The sequence below is a fragment of the Dermacentor silvarum genome, chromosome 1 (assembly GCF_013339745.2).
Source record: "Dermacentor silvarum isolate Dsil-2018 chromosome 1, BIME_Dsil_1.4, whole genome shotgun sequence".
NCBI classification, from domain to species: Eukaryota; Metazoa; Arthropoda; class Arachnida; order Ixodida; family Ixodidae; genus Dermacentor; species Dermacentor silvarum.
Genome location: NC_051154.1, coordinates 91,938,306 through 91,957,175, shown reverse-complemented (window position 1 = coordinate 91,957,175; position 18,870 = coordinate 91,938,306). Strand labels below are relative to the sequence as shown.

Sequence of the window (18,870 nt, the reverse complement as noted above, 5' to 3'; positions counted from 1 at the left end):
GTGCAATATTGAAATTAACTTGAACTCAGTTGAAATTCAGCACGCGATCTGCCACCACCTAATTCATAGTGGTTGTATAGGTTGTACTACCCCGAAAATCTGACGTTATTCGCAATGGTGAAACACAGACGCTGTAAGTTAGCGGATTACTGGACAGAGCCGGCAGTGGCTGAATCGGTTAGTGTGGTGGTCTCTCTCACTGGACGTTTATAGCTCGCTGTTTTACACTCAGCCACATCCTTTTCTGAATTATTACATTTTGTGAAGTTAATATCGCCACTACAGTTGCAAATTTTGCTCAAGGGGTGCGTGCGCGTGCGTGTTTGCCAATTATGACTCTTTGTACCTTTAGACCACAATTATTAATAATATACTACATTATATCACAAACCTAACCAGAAAGCTCGCCCATGTCACATGTATAGTGCATGCACCCCAAGGTAGCCCCTCAACACCTCCATGCCTCAACATTTGGTCAGGAAATTCCGCGCACATTTCTCCGCAGTAGAGAGCACCATCAGAGCAATTATGTAATGATAATTTTGTTAAACATAATTCACCGCCAGAGAACACCTACGCAAAACTACCAAATTATATGGACATACCCTCACTGTATATATATATATATATATATATATATATATATATATATATATATATATATATATATATATATATATATCTCAGTATCAAAGTACCTGGACATACCCTCAGCATGTGTTATTACGTGTTAGATAGTATCAACAGTTAATACGACATTGTCCAATGACAATGTGCTCAACGATTTAATGCGAAATCATTATCCAGTGGAAAGGGGGGGGGGGGGGGGGGGAGGTGCACGTTGTGCATCTTCGCAATGTTTTTAAACAATACGGACCGATCCCGGAGGCAGAGTATTCGGCGTGGGTGGGCCGATTTTTATAGTGCTATCACATTTTCGTCGCGTGCGTTCCCCCCCCCTCCCCCTTCTCCCCCCTTTTTTTTTAAATCGGGAACATAGTGTAACAGAACCACTTTTGATCACTTAAAAAAAAAAAAAAAAAAAAAAAAAAAAAAAAAAAAAAGGGGCCACGCAGAAGCATATAACGGGAACGTTTGCATGACGTGAAAAGCTAAAGACGCACATCGAAGTTGCCGTCACACGCCGCGCAATCACGACGCACATGGCGCGCACGACACAGCCATAGAATAAAGAACCAACTACACAGCGCAGATAGTCTTTTTCCAGAGGCTTTAAGCACTTTAGGCGCAGACGGGCGAGATAGCGGCATCTATTTTGACTGTGGCGCCCCTCGTCTGCATAAAATGCACACACATTTGCCATATTGCTCTACCTAACGCTGTAATATTTTTAGGATATCAGAACAAATAAATAAATTGCCCGGCTTTTTCTTCACTTCTTTAATTTTTTGCGATGTTTACCAGCTCACATGCGTGTTCCTGGCCCCTACCTGCTCCTACCAACGCTGGGTCGACCGAAACGCTTGAAAGACGCAGACACGCTTACGAACGGCAGTGCCGTGTGGCGGGCGGAGTAATCGCGGTCCATTTCTTTTGATGAATGAGAGGCAGCAGTCTCTATAAAATAGCATACTCGTAGTAATTCTATGCAGCTATATCGATAAAGTACAAGCTCAGAGCAGTATTTTTATTTGGTCCGTAGTTACTTCATTAGCTTAGAACCCAAATTTTTGTCTGCACTGTTTTCTTGTGCGGAAGAAAGCTGTTGCTCGGCAAAGCGTTTCCCGCCAATTTGCCGGACTAGATTTTTTTTTTCGCATGTGTGTGGGTGCATATGCATATCGGTGGTTGACTGTGAGTGTGGTCGTGCGTGTGTGTGCTTAGGTAATTTCGTGCTCGAACAAACCAACTTTCATCATGGGGCTCTCAAGTGAAGGTGATCAAGAGGTCAGAGCTTGTTTTCAGGAGGTTTGCTCCAGCCTGAACATGGATCGTCTCACGTCTGATCAAGCTTTGAACACGTACGAGAACATCAGCATGAACTACACTCTCGAGGTAAACGATCATTGACAAGCACTTGCTTCGCTTTCATTCAATGCAGTGTATTCGCTTGCATGAGTGTTTGTTCCTTTGAAGATCAGGAAAGTGAGCGAGTAACGCCGGTGCCGATCGTTGGTATTTCCCGATCTCTGAGCCATGATTTGAACATGTTTTTTTTCGAGCCACTTCTTTACAAAACAGCAAGCTTTAAGAAGTCTAATTTTGTTGCAGGTGTTGGTTTTGACGGCTTTACGTTGACAGCGGCCGTCTGCGGTTTGGTAGCTACTGGCACAATAAGAAGCTCGATTATGTTTTCGTCTGGCAGGTTTTGCGAGCTAACCATGTCAGACGCAGAGCGCAGTGAACCAGCGATGACGCCAATTTTCAAACTTTCTAAAGATGCCCTTAGTAGCAGAGTGTGTATTGGTTGGGCATTCATAACATACATACAGAGCTTTCTCCAGTATTTATTTGCTACTGAACAGAATTCTTGGGTTTGCGATGTCAAGTGCGCTCTGTTTAGGCTTGGTGGCGTCCTTTGCTTTTTGCATGTCGCCATATGATGTCCGTGACCGGCTTTTAGTAATAGCATTCACACGTAACCAAATTATGAAGCAGAAATAGGGGGGTTTTGTAGTTCAAATGGTCCACAATATCTGCCAGCATCGAATCGTTCAGGATCCGCTAGGCAGCCTGTCTCTTTGAGCCTTGCGAAGTAAAGCAACGTTCACGGAACTAGCGTGCCTTATCCTAGGAAGCATATTTGTGCGTGCATTTATGAAAAGAAAAATAGCGTCATTCAGTGCTTCTCGTTTAATCTTCGATGCGCCTATGTTCACGGTTGGCATGTTCAATTGGTATGCTTTAATCCATGCTGTCAACTGAAGTCTGTTGAAATGAACTTGGGTTTACTTGTATTTTTGAATTTTGGAGTGTATTTCATGTTTTGGTAGTTAACCAGAGCAATTTTATTTTCAGGGCAACATGCGACATTGGATTGCATGTGCGCTCTATGTTGAGTGCAGGAATGGGAACGTGCCCACCGTAGCCCACACATCACGCATCGAAGGCAACTGTGTCTCCCTTACCAGGCTGCTCTCAATATGCAGGATTAGGTTGGTCTTCTCAAACTTGAATGGTCGTATTTAATTTTGCATGAAACTTTCTAGATGAACTTAAGTCACTCAGGACTAAACTTATACATTGAGCTTTAATTTCTTCAGTGTGATAAACTTCATGCTTACATTATTTTTTAGCCATCCTTGTAATGTCTGAAGCAATGTCAAACTGGCACATACGTGCATACGATATAGTGGAGAGTGCAGTTGATCTTCATGTCTAAAATCAGACTTGGGGACCTAGTCGGTTTGGAATATTGTTGGTAAAGAGAGAAAATTCAGCTGGCAGGATAGAACATGTCTTTGACCTTTTACTGCTCTGGCCTGTTCGATGAATTACCATTATACCTTCGATATTACCTTCGTGTGACTATTGGTTGATGTTATTGAGCTCTTGCAAAATGTAGTATACATTTAGTTTGACAGTGCATCATGATTCCACCCAACTTGAGATGCCGCATGAAGCCCAAATGATCTGATGTGTGCCAAAAATTTGAATGCATTACATCACTGTCCAATTTTTCTTTTCATTATGGTTCATACAAACAAATAAAAACATTAACACCATGTTATGAAGTGCCAGTGTTTACAAAAGCAGAGTTTCGCATAGAGACTGGATGACAAAGCATAATCAGGGTTTTGAAACAGCAAAATGTATGTGGATGTGAAATGTATGTGAGTGATTCAGCCCAGTCAGGCATACTGATGCCTTTCGTTGCAACTCCTGAGACTACTGTATGTATGTATACTGTGCATCTCAAAAAACTTTAAAAAAGTGATCAGTGACTTCATGTTTTGGGCAGGATGGGATTTGTCTTGTTTTTACTGTGTTTGATTGTTAAAAGTTGCCGATTTGAGTCCATGGAAAGAGATTGCTTGGGTAATATTCGGCCTGTAATTCAGTCACAATTGGCTGAAATTTCACTTGTATTCTGAACTGTATAACTGCAAAATTTAGGAGAGCTCATTCTTCTGGTGGTATGGTCTCCAGGATAGAATTTACGCAAACAAATTTTTGCAGCGAAACATTTTGCTTCTGCTAAAACGAAATCTTTGTTTTTGGTTGCATTAATTTGGGTAAATGGGCCGTCCCCTCTCCAAAAGTGATCATCTTGCATCACTGCAAAACATGACATAGGGCGAACTGTAAAGTTGGAAGCTGTTTGCTAGGCAAAACATCTGGTTAATCTGTAGTGTAAAAGGAAGCCTTAAAATCCTAATCATTTTACTGCCAGGACAGACGTGTTTACAGTTCTCTGTGACTTGTGTTTGTTTCTAAATACCACACTTTCTTTTTCAGCTTGCTTGATTTTTTTACAAAGATGAAAAAGTGGGCAGATATGGCTAATTTGAATGAGCGGATGCGGCAACGCATTGAAACTATTGAGAAGAGCTTCTGTGTCACAGCAAAAATATATGAAAAATACGTTCAGATCTTTGCCACCGTATTTAAGGAGCACCAAAGTGCGGTTCAGCGTCGTTCCATCAAGGCTGTGAAGCGGAGGGTTCACAGGTATCAAGCTTTCTCTGAAAATTTACCTCGTGCTTAGTTTTGCACATCTAAGTCTTTTGTAACAAAGCACTTTCTTTACATTGTTTTGTGATGAATCAGTATTAGATAAAGAAATTGCTGGAAGATTTTCAGGACTTCTATCTAAGTTGCTTTCAGCCTGTGTGGCTGAAAACGCAGACTAGAGTGTTAATGTTGGAAGTAGTACACGTAGTGAAATATTGTGGAAGGTGCTGAATCTGTGAATTTAATGCGTCCCGAGCATATTATGGTAGACAAGAATTTGAAAAGATGTCATTTTGTGGGCGTGTGTGTGTATGTGTGCACGTGCTTGCAAGGAAACAATTTCTGTGTCATAAGACTTGTGTTGCCTGTGGCAAAGACTTCTTCTACTGCTGGCACTTGCCAAATGATAGACAGCACTGCTTGGTGGCATGACATGCTTGCGGTAACAGTATAATCCATTTCCCCTTTCCTTGGTACCCATTGTGTTAGTCTAATAATTCCGCTGGCTATTCGCCCTGTGGATCACATGACTCAGCTAAGTCCACCTAATGTCTACTAGGATATCAGCTACCCACGTTTGCTCTCTAATCTGCACTGCCCTCTTCCTGTCTTTTAATGTTACAGCTATCATTTACCATTCCATCAGTCACCACACTGTTTTAAGCTTCAAGTTTTGTTATCTTCTAAGTTTCTATTTCATTGTTTCTGTTAAATTTTATTCATTTAGCATTTTCACCATGTATATGCAGTTTATGTAGTCTTCTTCACCCTTGTTCACCTCGCAATACCTTGCCTGACATTCACGCACGGGCCCATGTCTAGGGATGACTGCTAAGGGCCATGATTGTAAATAATACTGTCGAGAAATGAAATTTCTGATTGGTTCATTGATTGATGGGTTAGTGTTGTCAGTATGTGCGCATTACATACTTTTCTTTTCAAGGATGTCAGTCAGTGGCCATCCATGACTTGACAGTGCGTGCCTAATGCACTCTAATCCATTTTTATTAATGTGTAGGTTTCTTATGATCTAGGTCATCTGTGAGCACATGTCCTAGATAAACATACTTCTTTATTGAGGCTGACTACCAGTCATGAGCTCCTGCTCCCTTGCTAGGCTGTTTGACATTTGTTTTCTGCATATTAATCTTCAAACCTATCTTAGGATTTGCCTGATCAATTTGTTGCGAGTCATCTCAAGCATTTCTGAACAGGACAACATTGGCTGCAAGCCGCAGGTTGCTCATATATTCACCAATAATCAGTATGCCTTTATTAGGTCCTTAGTTGCTTGGGAGCACCCACATGTTTCTGTTTTGGGTACCAGATCCCAAACTTCATTTGTGGCCTCTTGAAATTATGTTAGTTAAGGTCTCGTTCATTGCCTCTAGGCTATTGTCATTATTGTGTCTGCTTTCCCCTTGATTGCTGTCTAATTAACGCGATTTTTCAGACTTTCCCCTTTAAATCAAGGATCCTTATACTTCACTGACCTGTGATCACTACACTTTACCATAACACAATTAGATCTTGCACATGTCACATTCTGACACTAGTACATTGCAGACATGGTACAAATTCTATTTTGTTTCTTGTTTTCTGTTGGGACTTTTTCATCTCCTCTTCCTGTTACTGATGTTCTGGGAGAGAGTATTATTTTGCAGACTACAGTTGGAATGCCTTCATAGCAAAGTGTTTGGGGCCTCCGAAATCATTCATTATACAGGTCACTTATTGTAAAGGTCGTGCACCACACAGCACAATAGAACCTGGACAGAATTATTCCTTTGTTATACAGGCCATTTCGTTGTAGAGGCACTGCACTGTATTCCTTTCTGCTAACTATACCAACGTGTATGTTTGACTATTTCTAGAGTTGATGCCATAGTTCCCAGTTGCACATTCTCTTCCCAACTTTTTTCCTGATTTTGCATTGAAGTAAGGTAGCTTATGACTCAGTATTCTGATCTTTCACTTTTCTCAGTAGTTTGAAGTCCCTATAGAACCTTGTCATTAGTGGAGGTGGCATGAGTAATGTGCACACTCGTATGCTTTCTCTATGTTAATTCTTCATGCCTACTCCTAAATAATTTTACACATGTTGCAGCGTCTAAACCTTTCTTTTTCACTGCACCTCGGCATAATTTTAGTGTTTTAAGTGGATTCACTATCAGGTCCTATGCTTCCACACTGATGTTTAGAGCAAATTTCTTGGCCCATTCAATATGGAACCCAAAGGCCAACTGCAAATAGAATGTTTGGCCGCGTAAAAATCCTGGTTTCAGATAGTGCAGATATAGAGCATGGGAAATTTTGCATTTGAAAGAGAAGTGGATGCATCACGAAAGGATAGCAAAAGTACATATTTTTGAAACCGAAACGGAAGGAAAAAAAAAAGACTCCATTACTGCTCGGCAGAGGTGATGCATGACTCTGAATGCATGCCATTACCTCTGAGATTAGCCACTGCCCTGGTGCGCTGAAAAATCTAGGAGGCAACATGCTGGGACTTATGTCATATCTGTTAACCACCAGGTGTAGGCGTTGTCTGCTTAGGTGCTATTGAAAGACTGCTAATGAGAAAGTAAACAATTACCAGTTCTGCAGTTTTCCCAAGATAGCTTCAGCAGTACGTATATGCTACTCATTTATAACCAATTTAGTCAAAGTTAAATTTTGTTGCAGGTGGCCTTTAATGTGTCTGAATTGGGTATCTGGTGTTGCAGGTTCCAGATTCGGTAGGGTGGGTGGACATCTTTTGTAAATAAGAAATTGCATTATTGAGTTTGATCCTAGCTTTGTGTATTGTGTGGTATATGTTGTCTTAGTGTGCTTGATAATGTGTGATTTGTGTTTTCGCAATGCTGTAAACTGCAGTGTTAAAATATTTATTGGGCCGATCTTCTTTTTCCTTGCTAGGCCTACTCAATGCAATTCAAATGACATGTTCAATTTCATCTGGACGCTCTATGTGTACATCAAAGGTGAGCATTTTTGTAACTACTGTCTTGATGTTTGATTGCAGAATAACTGTCAGCTCATAGCTGTCTTTTACTAGTTTTAACAGCAGTTTCACTAGCAGTAATTAGTGGACATTCTTATATCAAGCGTGTTTCCGTGAAGTGACACTAAGAAGAAATGCTAAATCAGTTTAGGCAGGTAGAGCATTATCTCAAAGCTGTTTGCATTTTCCTGGTGGGAAAAGGTTGATTGTTGCGATGGGAACTTGGGGGCCAAATTTTCCTTATTGTATTTTTGTGCCCATTTGATCGCTTCATTGGTTGTTTGGGCTTAATGTTCGAGAACAATACAGGGGGGCTATGAGGGATGCTGTGGTGTAGTGCTCTGGACTAATTTTGAGCAGTTGAGATTCTTTTACCATGCACTTGAATCCAACTTCACTAGTGTTCTTGCATTCTGCTTCCATCGGAATATGGGATTTCAAATTTGGAGTAGAACCTATAATTTTGTGCTTAGCAGTTACTGCCAGAGCCATTGTGAAACATTTTTGCGCTCACTATGCAGCACTGATGATGTCAATGATGTCACGAACTTCAAGGTATTTTCGTGCATTTTGTTCGTCTTTTGACAAAGAGAAGTTGCCAAAAAACCCCAGGCCGAGTCTGCTTATTTTCGAATTCACTGTTGTTTATCTTAATTTTTAACCAATTAACAAGCCTTGGACACATGGCGCCTAAGTCAGTGATGTCATGGACAGCTAGTGTGGGAATTGTAAGGGCACCGCCCATTTTTTGTTCATTTGTCCTTTCTGGTGTACCAAACCTGACCACTTTGGCACTCCAGACATGTAATCGATGAATGTGGCATAACTTCATGTTTTTCTTTAGTGTCCCTTCGAAGTGATTCCAAGTGATGTCATTTATCTAGTGTCATGTACCAGTGATGGTACCTCTTTTGCTTTTTCTTCTGCGCACGTGTGTTTAGTCGCTTTTTTTCAGCATTTGGTTTTTATTTAACAGTGTACTGAGTAAGCACACATTCTATCTCAATTCTCCCAATTCTGCAGTCATTTGCAAATGGATGCCTTCATAATATCCAACCATGCATTTTTTTGGTTTGCGTGCTTGTGCTTTAGATAATGCTCAAGTCCTCATTCTCAAACACCTGGTTCATTAGAAGCCGAAAAGAACGCATTTTCATACCTGTTCAACTCCTTTAGTGTTCCACTTTATTTCAGTAGCAGATACAGCTCACTCTGCCTTAGGGAACAATTTATCTCTCATGGTGATAGGGACATGGTGAGGAACTGTGTAAGCTTAGTGGTTAAGTTCTCTTTGCATAGACATGTAGTGGCAGCTGCCTCATTCAGGAAGGTAAGGATGTAGTATTGATAAAAAGGCGTTCACACAAAAGTTTGTGGTGTAAAAGCGTTTGCATTTGGCATTTGACACACCTTCACGTGAACATATAACTGGACAACTTAGAATATGTTTGTGATATAGCAGGCACAAGAAACGAACACACTCCTTTTCTTGGTCTTGTCTGTTTTCTATTCTGCTATATCATGCCCACGTAGGTGGCGTGAAGATGTAGTAATTGACAAAAAACTCCTTACATTCTGTAGTTGGGTTAGTAAGAGGCAAAGCAGGGTATAGGGACATATCAAGCATAAAGAGTGAATGGTTGTCTGCTATAATTAAATGTATTTATTCAGCACACAATATGTAAAAAACTCGGAATCAGCTTAATTCTCTAGCTTAGCATCTTTAGTCTGGCCACCAAATGAAGCACACATTTTTTGCATGTGGGATTTGTTGCAAAACCTTGCCTAAGAAGAGCTGCTTCTGCACCGAGAGATGGGCAGTAGCTGCCTTTGGGGGGGGGGGGGGGGGATGTTCAAGTACTCTTGAAAGCAGGTGCAAGGCAGGCTGCAAGGATGCCCATACAGGTGTTTCACAGGACATGTAATGAAGCCAGTGCCAGTGTTGGTAACTTAGCGCTAAATTTAGCAAGTTCTCAGTCGCCTTAACAGGTTTGCCTTTTGGAGTCTTAGTGTCTTCTTGAGTGACTTCTTTTACTCACATTAATAGCCGGTAAATTGCCCTGGCAAAATTCCTCAAGTAGCTTTGGCTCAGTTCAATGCTTCGCCCCCATTTTATCCCAACGGTTAGATATGTGTTTCCATTTGTGGCGTGACTACATACATACCGAAGAGCCTATTAGAGCTGCTTATAACGAAGCTGCTTTTGTAGGCAAAGCACAATCTTGAGATCTGTTACCATTTTAAAGAATCGAGGGTTGTTTTCTCATTTCACATCTCAACCATTGACTTGCCACCACAGGCGGTAATTTAAAGGTATAGTTTAAAAAAATAAGAAGACGTCTAGGAGGGGGAGAACAATTAAAACACAAGAAAGACAAAATTTCTAGCAAGTCATCATTATCATCACTTAGCAAATATTCGTTACAAACAGTGTGTTTTGCACTGCAGCCTGGGGACTTCGTCCAAAAAAAAGTTACAATACTGGCTGGTGCTTCGATCACTGTGCTGCCAAGATTTTTTCTCTGCTTTCATTTAGATGCTGGTGTCAGTAATGGGATGGAAAAGTGATGTGAGCTCTATTAACAGTCTTCGTTGTTGTTTATTTACAGGTCGTTTCTCAGCCATCTGCTGTGACCTTGTCAACTGCTACCACCTCTTGTTGTGTTGCATTGACTATGGCTATTGTACAGCACTAGCTGCAAAACGAATGGACCTTCTCGACCCTAAATTTTACGAAGGTTAGTCTTGTAGCACTTGATGCACATGTGCATGCATTTTGTGCATGTTCAGTGGGTATTATTTGTATTCGACAGCAACATCATCTAGGATTCTAGATTTTGCTGTACAATTTTAACACTTGTGTGAGTTACGACGGCTATACCTATGCAGTCTTCTTTTTTTTCTTTCTTGCAAGACAGAGAAAAGAAAAGGCTGTGCTTGATAAGTAGGGCTTGAACTTGTGACTGTTAATTCCTTTTTATTATTTCAAGTGATTGTCTTTATAGAGTCAATATTATGTGAGCTGTTGGGAAGTGGTTAGATACAAACATGATAGAATTCTAGGCAGGCTGATTGTTTCAAGCATCAACTTACCATACGCACCCAGTGGCCTTGGTAAAGGTAGGTCCCCATGTTGAGGCATTAGCACTGAGATTAGGTTCAACATTTGTGTCAGTCTTTAGCTAAGGCTTGGGGTAGTTGACACAGTTGTCAGAAAAGATTAAACTTGGAGTTGTTAAACCAGAAAAAAAGAGCACTTGCTTTAAGCTTGGGAATAAACAGGCATACAGAAAAAAAAAATGAAATCAACATTGAAAAATTACACTGTATCTTGTTAAGGCAAAGAAGGGTACAGAAAGTTTTAGCAATGTGCATTATTATATAAGCTCATTCGTATTATGCAGCGTAATTCCTGAAATGGTGTTGTTTTTTTGTCAAATTGCAAACAGGGTGATGTGACCTAAAAAATGCTTTTATTTACTTATATTTCATAATTTTTGTGTGGATGAATTTTGCTCACCAAGTTTCCTTGTATTCTGTTTATAGTTAGTGATGCTGTATTTGTTGTTACAAACACATTGTTGTCACAGGGAAGCATGTTGTCATTATTTCTATTGCTTGTACATCATTCTTATGCTGTGTAAAACAAAAACAAGGAAACACGCTTTGTAAATTGCACACATATGAAGCATGTTTTTTCCCCTAAGATGCTTAAGTTTTTCTTGGTAGGTGAGCTTAAGTATATCTATTTAAATCAGAGTATGATTAGTCATGCTGCAGTGCATGAAGCATTGTTTTCTCTTTTTCTTTTTTTTGCTGTTATTGAATTCAATATTTGCAGTGCATGAAGCATTGTTTTCTCTCTCTCTTTCTTTTTTTTTTTGCTGTTATTGAATTCAATATTGTGTGCTTAACTGAGCTGCTAAGATGTGTAGTCCATTTGAGCTGACCATATTATGTCTTCTGTGTTTCTCTCAAACCACTGGCCAAGAAAAAGTTAATCTTGCATGTGGCAGTTAGCTTCGCTGCAGTTTAATAAATTTTGGGGATGAGGCTTCAAATATGTTATTGAAATTGTTAGCTGCCTGCTTTCTGATGCATTCAAATTGTCATTGTTAATATTACTCCCATACTTGACAAAAAGAAAATGTGTTAAAAATGTAATATTTTCTGCTTTACATTCTCGTCAAGTCACACCTTCATTTTGCCAGAGAAGAGTCATTGTGATATGCTTTAGATGTGACATAGACCAAAGTTACTTGGAAGATGGAAGCTTGAGTTAGAGAACTAAACATACCTGCCAACTACCAAATTTCTTTTTAAAGCTTTCAAAATTAGTCTTGTACTATGATCTTACGAATGCGGTTACTTTTATAACAAATAAAGTCTGCTAACAAAAATGTTCTCGAAAGATAGTGGTGCAAAATTACACAAAAGAGTCATTGTGCACCGCCCTTTTGTGGCAGTGCAAGGCGACATATTAATAACTAGCGAGCACTTGCTTCGAGCAAGCTTATTCAGAAAAGTTCCTCAAGCAGGCGACATTGGCAATGACAGAGTCATGGAAAAAGTAACTGTTATAGAAAAGGTGTGTACTCGGGGCATACATTTAACAATGTGTGCTATGATCCGTCTCGTCTATTTTGCAAGATTTTATGAATTTTAAAGTTCACAGGTTGGCAGCCATGACTTGGAGATGGATAAAGAAGGCAGCTTCATTAAAGTGATGAACGGTGGCACAGTTTACATAGGCCCCTATCTTAAATATATCTTAAGTATATTCTGGGGTTATACAAGCCAAAACCATAATCTAGATATGAGGCACGTCTTAGTGGGGGAGTCCGAATTAATTTGTACCATCTGGGGTTTTTTACCATGCACCAAATGCACAGTACACGGGCGTCTTTGCATTTCACCCCCATTGAAATGCGGCCACTGCAGCTGGGATTTGATCCTGTGACCTCGTATTCAGCAGTGCAAAGCCATAGCCGTTAAGCCACTACGGCGGGTATGGGCCCCTTTTCTTGTACAGTATATATATATATATGTTTCCATCCATAATGGTGGTCATTATTTGCATGGTTTATGCAGACTCCCATTCCCAATGAGTGATGCTACTCCCCCCTTGTTCTACTTTAGTTCCTTCTATAAAAGTACAATAGGGCAAATGAACATCTGGGATGCTCATTTGCTAATGCTACATCATTCAGTTAAATCAATTTGCCAAATCATTCCTAGTTAAGATGGAGACTTACGTGGTATCACATGACAGGGTGCGCACAGGTCCTTGAAATCCTTGAAAACCCTTGAAATTGAAAGTTCTGTTTTCAAGGCCTTTAAAGTCCTGGAATTTCTTTTCCATCCTTGAAAACCCTTGAATTCTTGGGGTTTTCACGGGGTCCAACAGTGCGACTCACATTATATGGCGGTTGAGGGTGGTCCCGGCAAACTTCATTGCTTTCTGCAACGGCGGGACCGCGAAAGTCAAACTTCCTGCTCGAGGAAGAAGTGAGCGTGCGTCCATCGTGCACTTTTTACGTTTTTTGCCCTCTGGCTTGCTTCGATTTCGGGGTTGGCCAAAAGCCATAAGTTGCTGGCCACAATGAGGCTAGAGCGTCTCGACCTCCTCGGGAAAAATACAGGTTGTGCCACCATGCTTATTTGTAACGAAAAAGCAGTTACATGAATCTTAACAGTTGAATTTAGTGGTATTTCACTTTTTTTTTTTGGGGGGGGGGGGGGGGTTGCTTTGGGCTGGATTTATTGGCAACTCACTGAAAACAGGTACAGCCTCATTGCCTGAGCGTTGTCTGTTGGCCACATTGTGCTTTGTTTATCTGCGTGCGTGCTCCGGGGTCGTCGACGCCTTGTTTGCTTTTCCCCCCGTTTCGGTTGTGGTGCGCATGGTTCAGAATAATGCCTGGGAAATGTAAATTACAAAACGCCTGGCTCAGCAACGACGATTACAAACTTCGGGTTGCGCCGGACCCCCACCGCGCGAAAATTTGAGAGGAGCCTTAGCAGGCTGGATGAGTTTTTTCATGACCTCCTGAGCTTCAATCCCTCCTACAAAGAGCTGTGGAAAGCAGTCAGGCTGTTGCTTGTTTTGAGCCATGGGCAAGCAACTGTCGAACGGGGGTTCAGCGTCAACTGCCATATCTCCGTAGAGAATCTGAAAGGTTTGTCATACATTTCACAGCGTATTATATGTGACGCAGAGGACAGGGAAGGTGGAATTTTGAATGTTCCTATAACAAAAGAACTCGGAATAGCTGTGTCTGCAGCGAGGCAGCATTACGGTGCACACTTGGAATCGGAAAGGAAACGGTACCAGGAAAACTCAAAGCAGACAAAAAGGCGCACAATCATGGAAGAAGTTGAAGGGTTGCAGACGAAGAAAAAGATGCTTGAGGCAGTCGTTGTCGATTTAACGGTCTTTGCCGATGGATATGCAGAAAAGGCTGAGAGAACTGGTGACATCTCGCACGTGGTGAAATCAAACAGCTTGAGAAAGACTGCAAAAGCGAAGGCTGAAGAACTCGGCAGCATTAAGACGCAAATAGAAAAGAAACTGAAAGACCTGCCCTGAGCTTCAGAATTTCATCTAGTCAAAAGAAACTGTACGTGCACTAAGTCCTTTGTTCTGTCCAATAAAATGTAACGTGTGAACTACCGTATTAAATATTAAAATTTTTTGAAAGGTCCTTGAAAAGTCCTTGAATTTTTTTCTTGGAAACCTGTACGAACCCTGCATGAAAATACGTTTCTCAAGGACAAAAAAGAAGTGTCTTGTGCCTGATAAGCAGGACCTAATGATGAAAGAAGGTTTTGCATGCATAAATGTACAGATATCTGTAGTTGTAAGAACAAATAAACTTTATCACCAGAATCTTATTTACTGATACGAGACTTGGGAGACCTGCCGTGGTGGCGTAGTGGCTAAGGCGCGCTACTAAGCCCAAGGCCGCGGGATCGAATCCTGGCTGCGGTGGCCGCATTTCGATCGGGGTGAAATGCAAAAACACCCGTGTGCCGTGCATTGGGTGCACGTTAAAGAACTGCAGATGGTCAAAATTAATCCGGAGTATCTCGCTACGGTGTGCCTCATAATGAAATTGTGGTTTTAGCACGTAATACCCCAGACTTTTTTTTTTACAAGACTTGGGAGAGATGCATGCCTTGCTTTTAGTGTCTTACAATAGAACTGTTTATATTTGAAAGAAATATTTCGCAGCCCATGCTAGCATGAAAATGGAAAGCAATTAAGCTGGTTGCCTAAATGGTGGCTTTATTTTACATGAAGACTTGGTTTGAAGGCTCTTGTGCCCTTTTAATGTGTACTAGGATGACATTGTATGTCCGTGGTAGGGGCCACCTTGGGATACTACAGTGGCAATACTAGTTGTACTTACTAACAGTTTGGTTTGCTTTCCAGGTTTAGGCATACCACATTGCATGTCCTGAGTATTCCATTTGACAAATTATCTAAGTATTGCTTTCCTAAAATATTAGATCTTCAGTGATGTAAATACTCCTGAGCATTTTATTTCATTAAACTACGTATATGTTTGCGACATGTGGAAATGTTTAAGAAACCAAACAATTGTTAGCTGCAGCCCTGCTGGGTGAAGGGGAGAGCCCACTGGAAAAATGTCAATTTTCTTTTGCGTTGCATGATTTTACAGCGCAGCAAGATAAACTAAAAAAAGACAGTGACAATCAGGATGTGGGAATCATCAGAGAACTTGTGAAAAGTCATGATGGCAACTTTGAGGATGCTTCAGTTCTCAAAGCCCACCATTTCAGGTATCCCATTCAGCAGCTTATGGAAGAAAAGGTAAGGTGTTTTGTGAAACCTTGAGGCACTAATTTTTATGTTGTGGCTCGTTTTGTATGATGCTGAAATGTCCTGCAGCTCCTTTTAACCTAGTTTAGGGGTGAGAATCATCCGTAAGGGAACGATGTGCATGTGCATATCCTTCTCTGTGTGCATACGAAAGGGATAATGTGCATACGTAGCATTCTTAGCTGCAGTTTTCAAATTTATGTACAGCCAGTGTTTGAGACTTGGGTTTGAACAGAGAAAAAGTAGAGAGTTTTGCAGAAATACACAACATGTAGGGAGTTTCAGGAGGGGGATAATTGTCATCCACCCAAAAGCGGCATGAAGCTACAAAAGTCATTCGCTTATTCGCTGTTCCTGCGCTTCAAGTTGCTGATGAACTTTGCCTTGCGATGCCATCTGTTGGCCTTTTGGTCAGTAGAGAAGTCTGGATGGTAAAGCAAGTACACTGAGGACGGCAGAGTTCCCCAGACCAGGATAAATTTTTCTTCAACTAGGAAGCCTTTTTATAAACCCATATGGGTTTCCTTTCTACCTGTCATCAACATGGTGTAATGTTTCAGACATACATTTAATCATTGTACATCAGCCACTCTTGACAAGTGTTAGTGCCACGATACATATGGTACATCAGCCACTAATGACATATGTTAGTGCCGCCATACATATATGGTGGTTACTCCTGAGTGAACATTTTTTAAAAATATTTTGGCCCACGAATGAAGCTGACCTGTGGATGTCTTCCTCAAATGCCTTAATTTATGCAGGATTATGTTCATGTTATTGTTAAACAGTGCCCAAGTTCATTGAGCCTTGTCAATCTTTGTTGGTTGCATGGAAACATTCAATTGTTTTGAGTATATGATTTAAAGGTTTTGTTTGTCGATTTAGCTTCCCTTCCAATGTTGGCATTTCTTTTAGTATATGGCATTGCTGTAAAAGAGAAATAAGTGGTGTTGTGTGGGCTTATATTTGGATAAAGATTTTCTTTTAAGGTGTTGAGACGTCAAATTTGTGGCTTGTGCGTTCTTTGTTTCAAACGTTTCTTATTGCTCCAGGAAGCATCATACACGCTCGAAGATTTATATATTCTCGGTAAATAATGTAATATCACACTATTTATGTGAACGACTTTCGGTTTCGGTTTCTGGGTGCCAAGTTGGACAGTGACGTCACTGTCTAGGAAGCTTGGTCACGTGGGCCCACAAAGTTGTGACGCAGGCACTGCGGCATCATCTGCTCTCGCACACACGTTCTGTACCAGCGCAGGCAAACAAAACCACGCCGGCAGTTGTCATGGCTAGCTGCGGCAGCTTCGATTCTGACTCTACGTCTGTGTCCGATGCTGCTCACTTCACTCTAGTCTTGAGGCTGTCTAGGCTTGCCCTGTGCTGTGGGTCACCGCTCATTGTACGTCACTCTAATGTGGTATGACGTCACTAAATCTTTCGTTATGCTTCCAACACAGTGACGTCAGTGTCAATTGCGCTAGCGATTGGTCTCGATCGTGAAAACGAGCATTTATGCACTCTTTGGAAACGAATCAAAATATATTTTAAATGTTTGCTGTGTCCAACACTTCATGTTGAGTGTCCTTGCTTACAAAGGAAGTCTACAGCAGGCTTTTTATAGACGGTTTCATCCAGCGCCACCGCGCTCTGGCAACGCTGTGCGCCGGCTTCCGGTGCCCCTGGGAAACTTCCGGTAGCCGTTGCTTTTGCTCGTTTTTGCTGGTATTTGTTCACTCACGCGCTCGTCTTGTGCATATTCTGTGTTATTTTTCGGATATATCGATATAAGTGCGACTTGCGGCATTCAGTGTTTTGTGTGACTGCAAGTAGCTCTAAGAGCATCGACTGTTTTCATTACGTTTACTCGTCAACGGTGTTTTTCAAATCTGGGAGCCTACCAAGAGCTCCCAGATTTGCTCTGCTCACTTCATCCAAGGTACGTTACTACGTGGGATAGCCGGACTGCTATAATGCTGAATAATAAAAGTGCTACTGGACGATTGTTCTGGCCGTATGTCATGTGACTCACGCGAGAGCAGCTTGACTCTCGCCCCGAGTTTGGCTGCTCGTCCTGTTTCTTGCCTCGGCGTGGATCGCCATGCTACGAACATGAGTTAAACTTATTGTTTAGCGGGTGCCATGCTGCCGCCGTTTTATTTTAATGTTTTCCGTATCTGGGGCACAAGTGCACTTCTGCAGGTTTACTACCTAGGTACATGTGTGCATTGGTTTATCATGTTTAACGTCCAAAAGCGACTCGGGCTATGACGGATGCCGCAATGGAGGGCTCCGGATAATTTCGACCACCTGTGGTTCTTTAACGTGCACTGACATCGCACAGTACGCGGACCTCTAGCATTTCGCCTCGATCGAAATGCGACAGCCGGGGTCCAAACGGCGTCTTTCGGGTCAGCAACCGGGCACCGTAACCGCTGAGCCACCGCGGCGGTATGTCGTATCGTATTCGTAGCATTCGTATCGGTATCGCAGAGCAGAATCGCAGTAAAGTTACAATTTTCGTGCATGCATGTAGGAAGTTTCGGCCACATTCTAAAAGCATTTACGAATTAACGGAGGCCAATTATTGTTTGCAATCTCGTGCCCAACACTACAGGTTTCATTTTGTTAGAAGTGTGGTAAATTCGTGAGCATTTAAGTTAGTCCCATTTCAGTCGACCTAGGCTTCTTGCACTGAATGACTTTTGAGAATGTACAGTTATTTGTGAATGCATATTGAAAAGCAGAAACAAGGCATATGACGCAGAAAACGTGCATGTACACATGCACAGCTTACCACTTGATCCTCCAGCTTGCAGCAATAAAAGTGCCATTGTGAAATGCAAAAACGCCCGTGTGCTTGTGTTGTAGGGCACGTTAAAGAACCCCAGGTGGTCAAAATTAATCCGAAACCCTCCACTACGGCGAGCCTCATAATCAGAACTGGTTTAGGCACGTAAAACCCCGAAAAGAAGAAAAAAGTGCCATTAAAGTTTTTCTAGTTTTCGGCAGTCCTATTACCTGCCTTGAAGACAACAGTCTGCGTTCATTGCGTGTCCTCACTAAGATGCTCCGCTTGGTGCTCCGGGGTTGTAACTGAGGGAAGGTGTTTGGAGCCCGGCGAAAACGAAAATCACACGACATCATCGTCCAGCGGATCGGGCAGCTCTCTGCCTCTAAACATCAGCTTTTGGCGATACCGATCTTTTGCTTCAGTGCTAAGTGCCTTAAAGTAGTCGCTCGTCATCTCGACAATATTCACGATGTAGAATCAGCTCATCAGATTCCACCAAGCAGTGCAAACATCGACACGCCGGCCTCGCGTCGCGCATGCCTTCAAACAACATAGCCGGAAGTGCTTCTAGCTCTCCTGCCGGAAG

At 41.7% G+C, this 18,870-nt stretch overlaps 2 protein-coding genes across 3 annotated transcripts in view; one reads left to right on the top strand and one right to left on the bottom strand.

The window, feature by feature from the left end:
* The window catches only part of LOC119432326 (beta-alanine transporter-like), a 61,099-nt gene extending 59,601 nt beyond the window's left edge, over nucleotides 1-1,498 (bottom strand). The window contains exon 1 of the mRNA XM_049670875.1: nucleotides 1,452-1,498. The gene's annotated coding sequence lies outside the window, so the exon portion shown is untranslated. The remainder of the gene's footprint in view (nucleotides 1-1,451) is intronic.
* A 106-nt stretch (nucleotides 1,499-1,604) lies between these two features.
* Nucleotides 1,605-18,870, top strand: part of LOC119432268 (retinoblastoma-like protein 1) — an 80,249-nt gene continuing 62,983 nt past the window's right edge. Inside the window, exons 1-6 of one of the 2 annotated variants that reach the window (XM_037699491.2) lie at nucleotides 1,605-2,016; nucleotides 2,980-3,116; nucleotides 4,420-4,632; nucleotides 7,555-7,619; nucleotides 10,249-10,377; nucleotides 15,325-15,476. In XM_037699491.2, the coding sequence (XP_037555419.1) occupies nucleotides 1,879-2,016; nucleotides 2,980-3,116; nucleotides 4,420-4,632; nucleotides 7,555-7,619; nucleotides 10,249-10,377; nucleotides 15,325-15,476 (834 nt within the window). In that variant the 5' untranslated portion in view covers nucleotides 1,605-1,878. The remainder of the gene's footprint in view (nucleotides 2,017-2,979; nucleotides 3,117-4,419; nucleotides 4,633-7,554; nucleotides 7,620-10,248; nucleotides 10,378-15,324; nucleotides 15,477-18,870) is intronic. The other variant, XM_037699492.2, reaches the window with a different exon arrangement.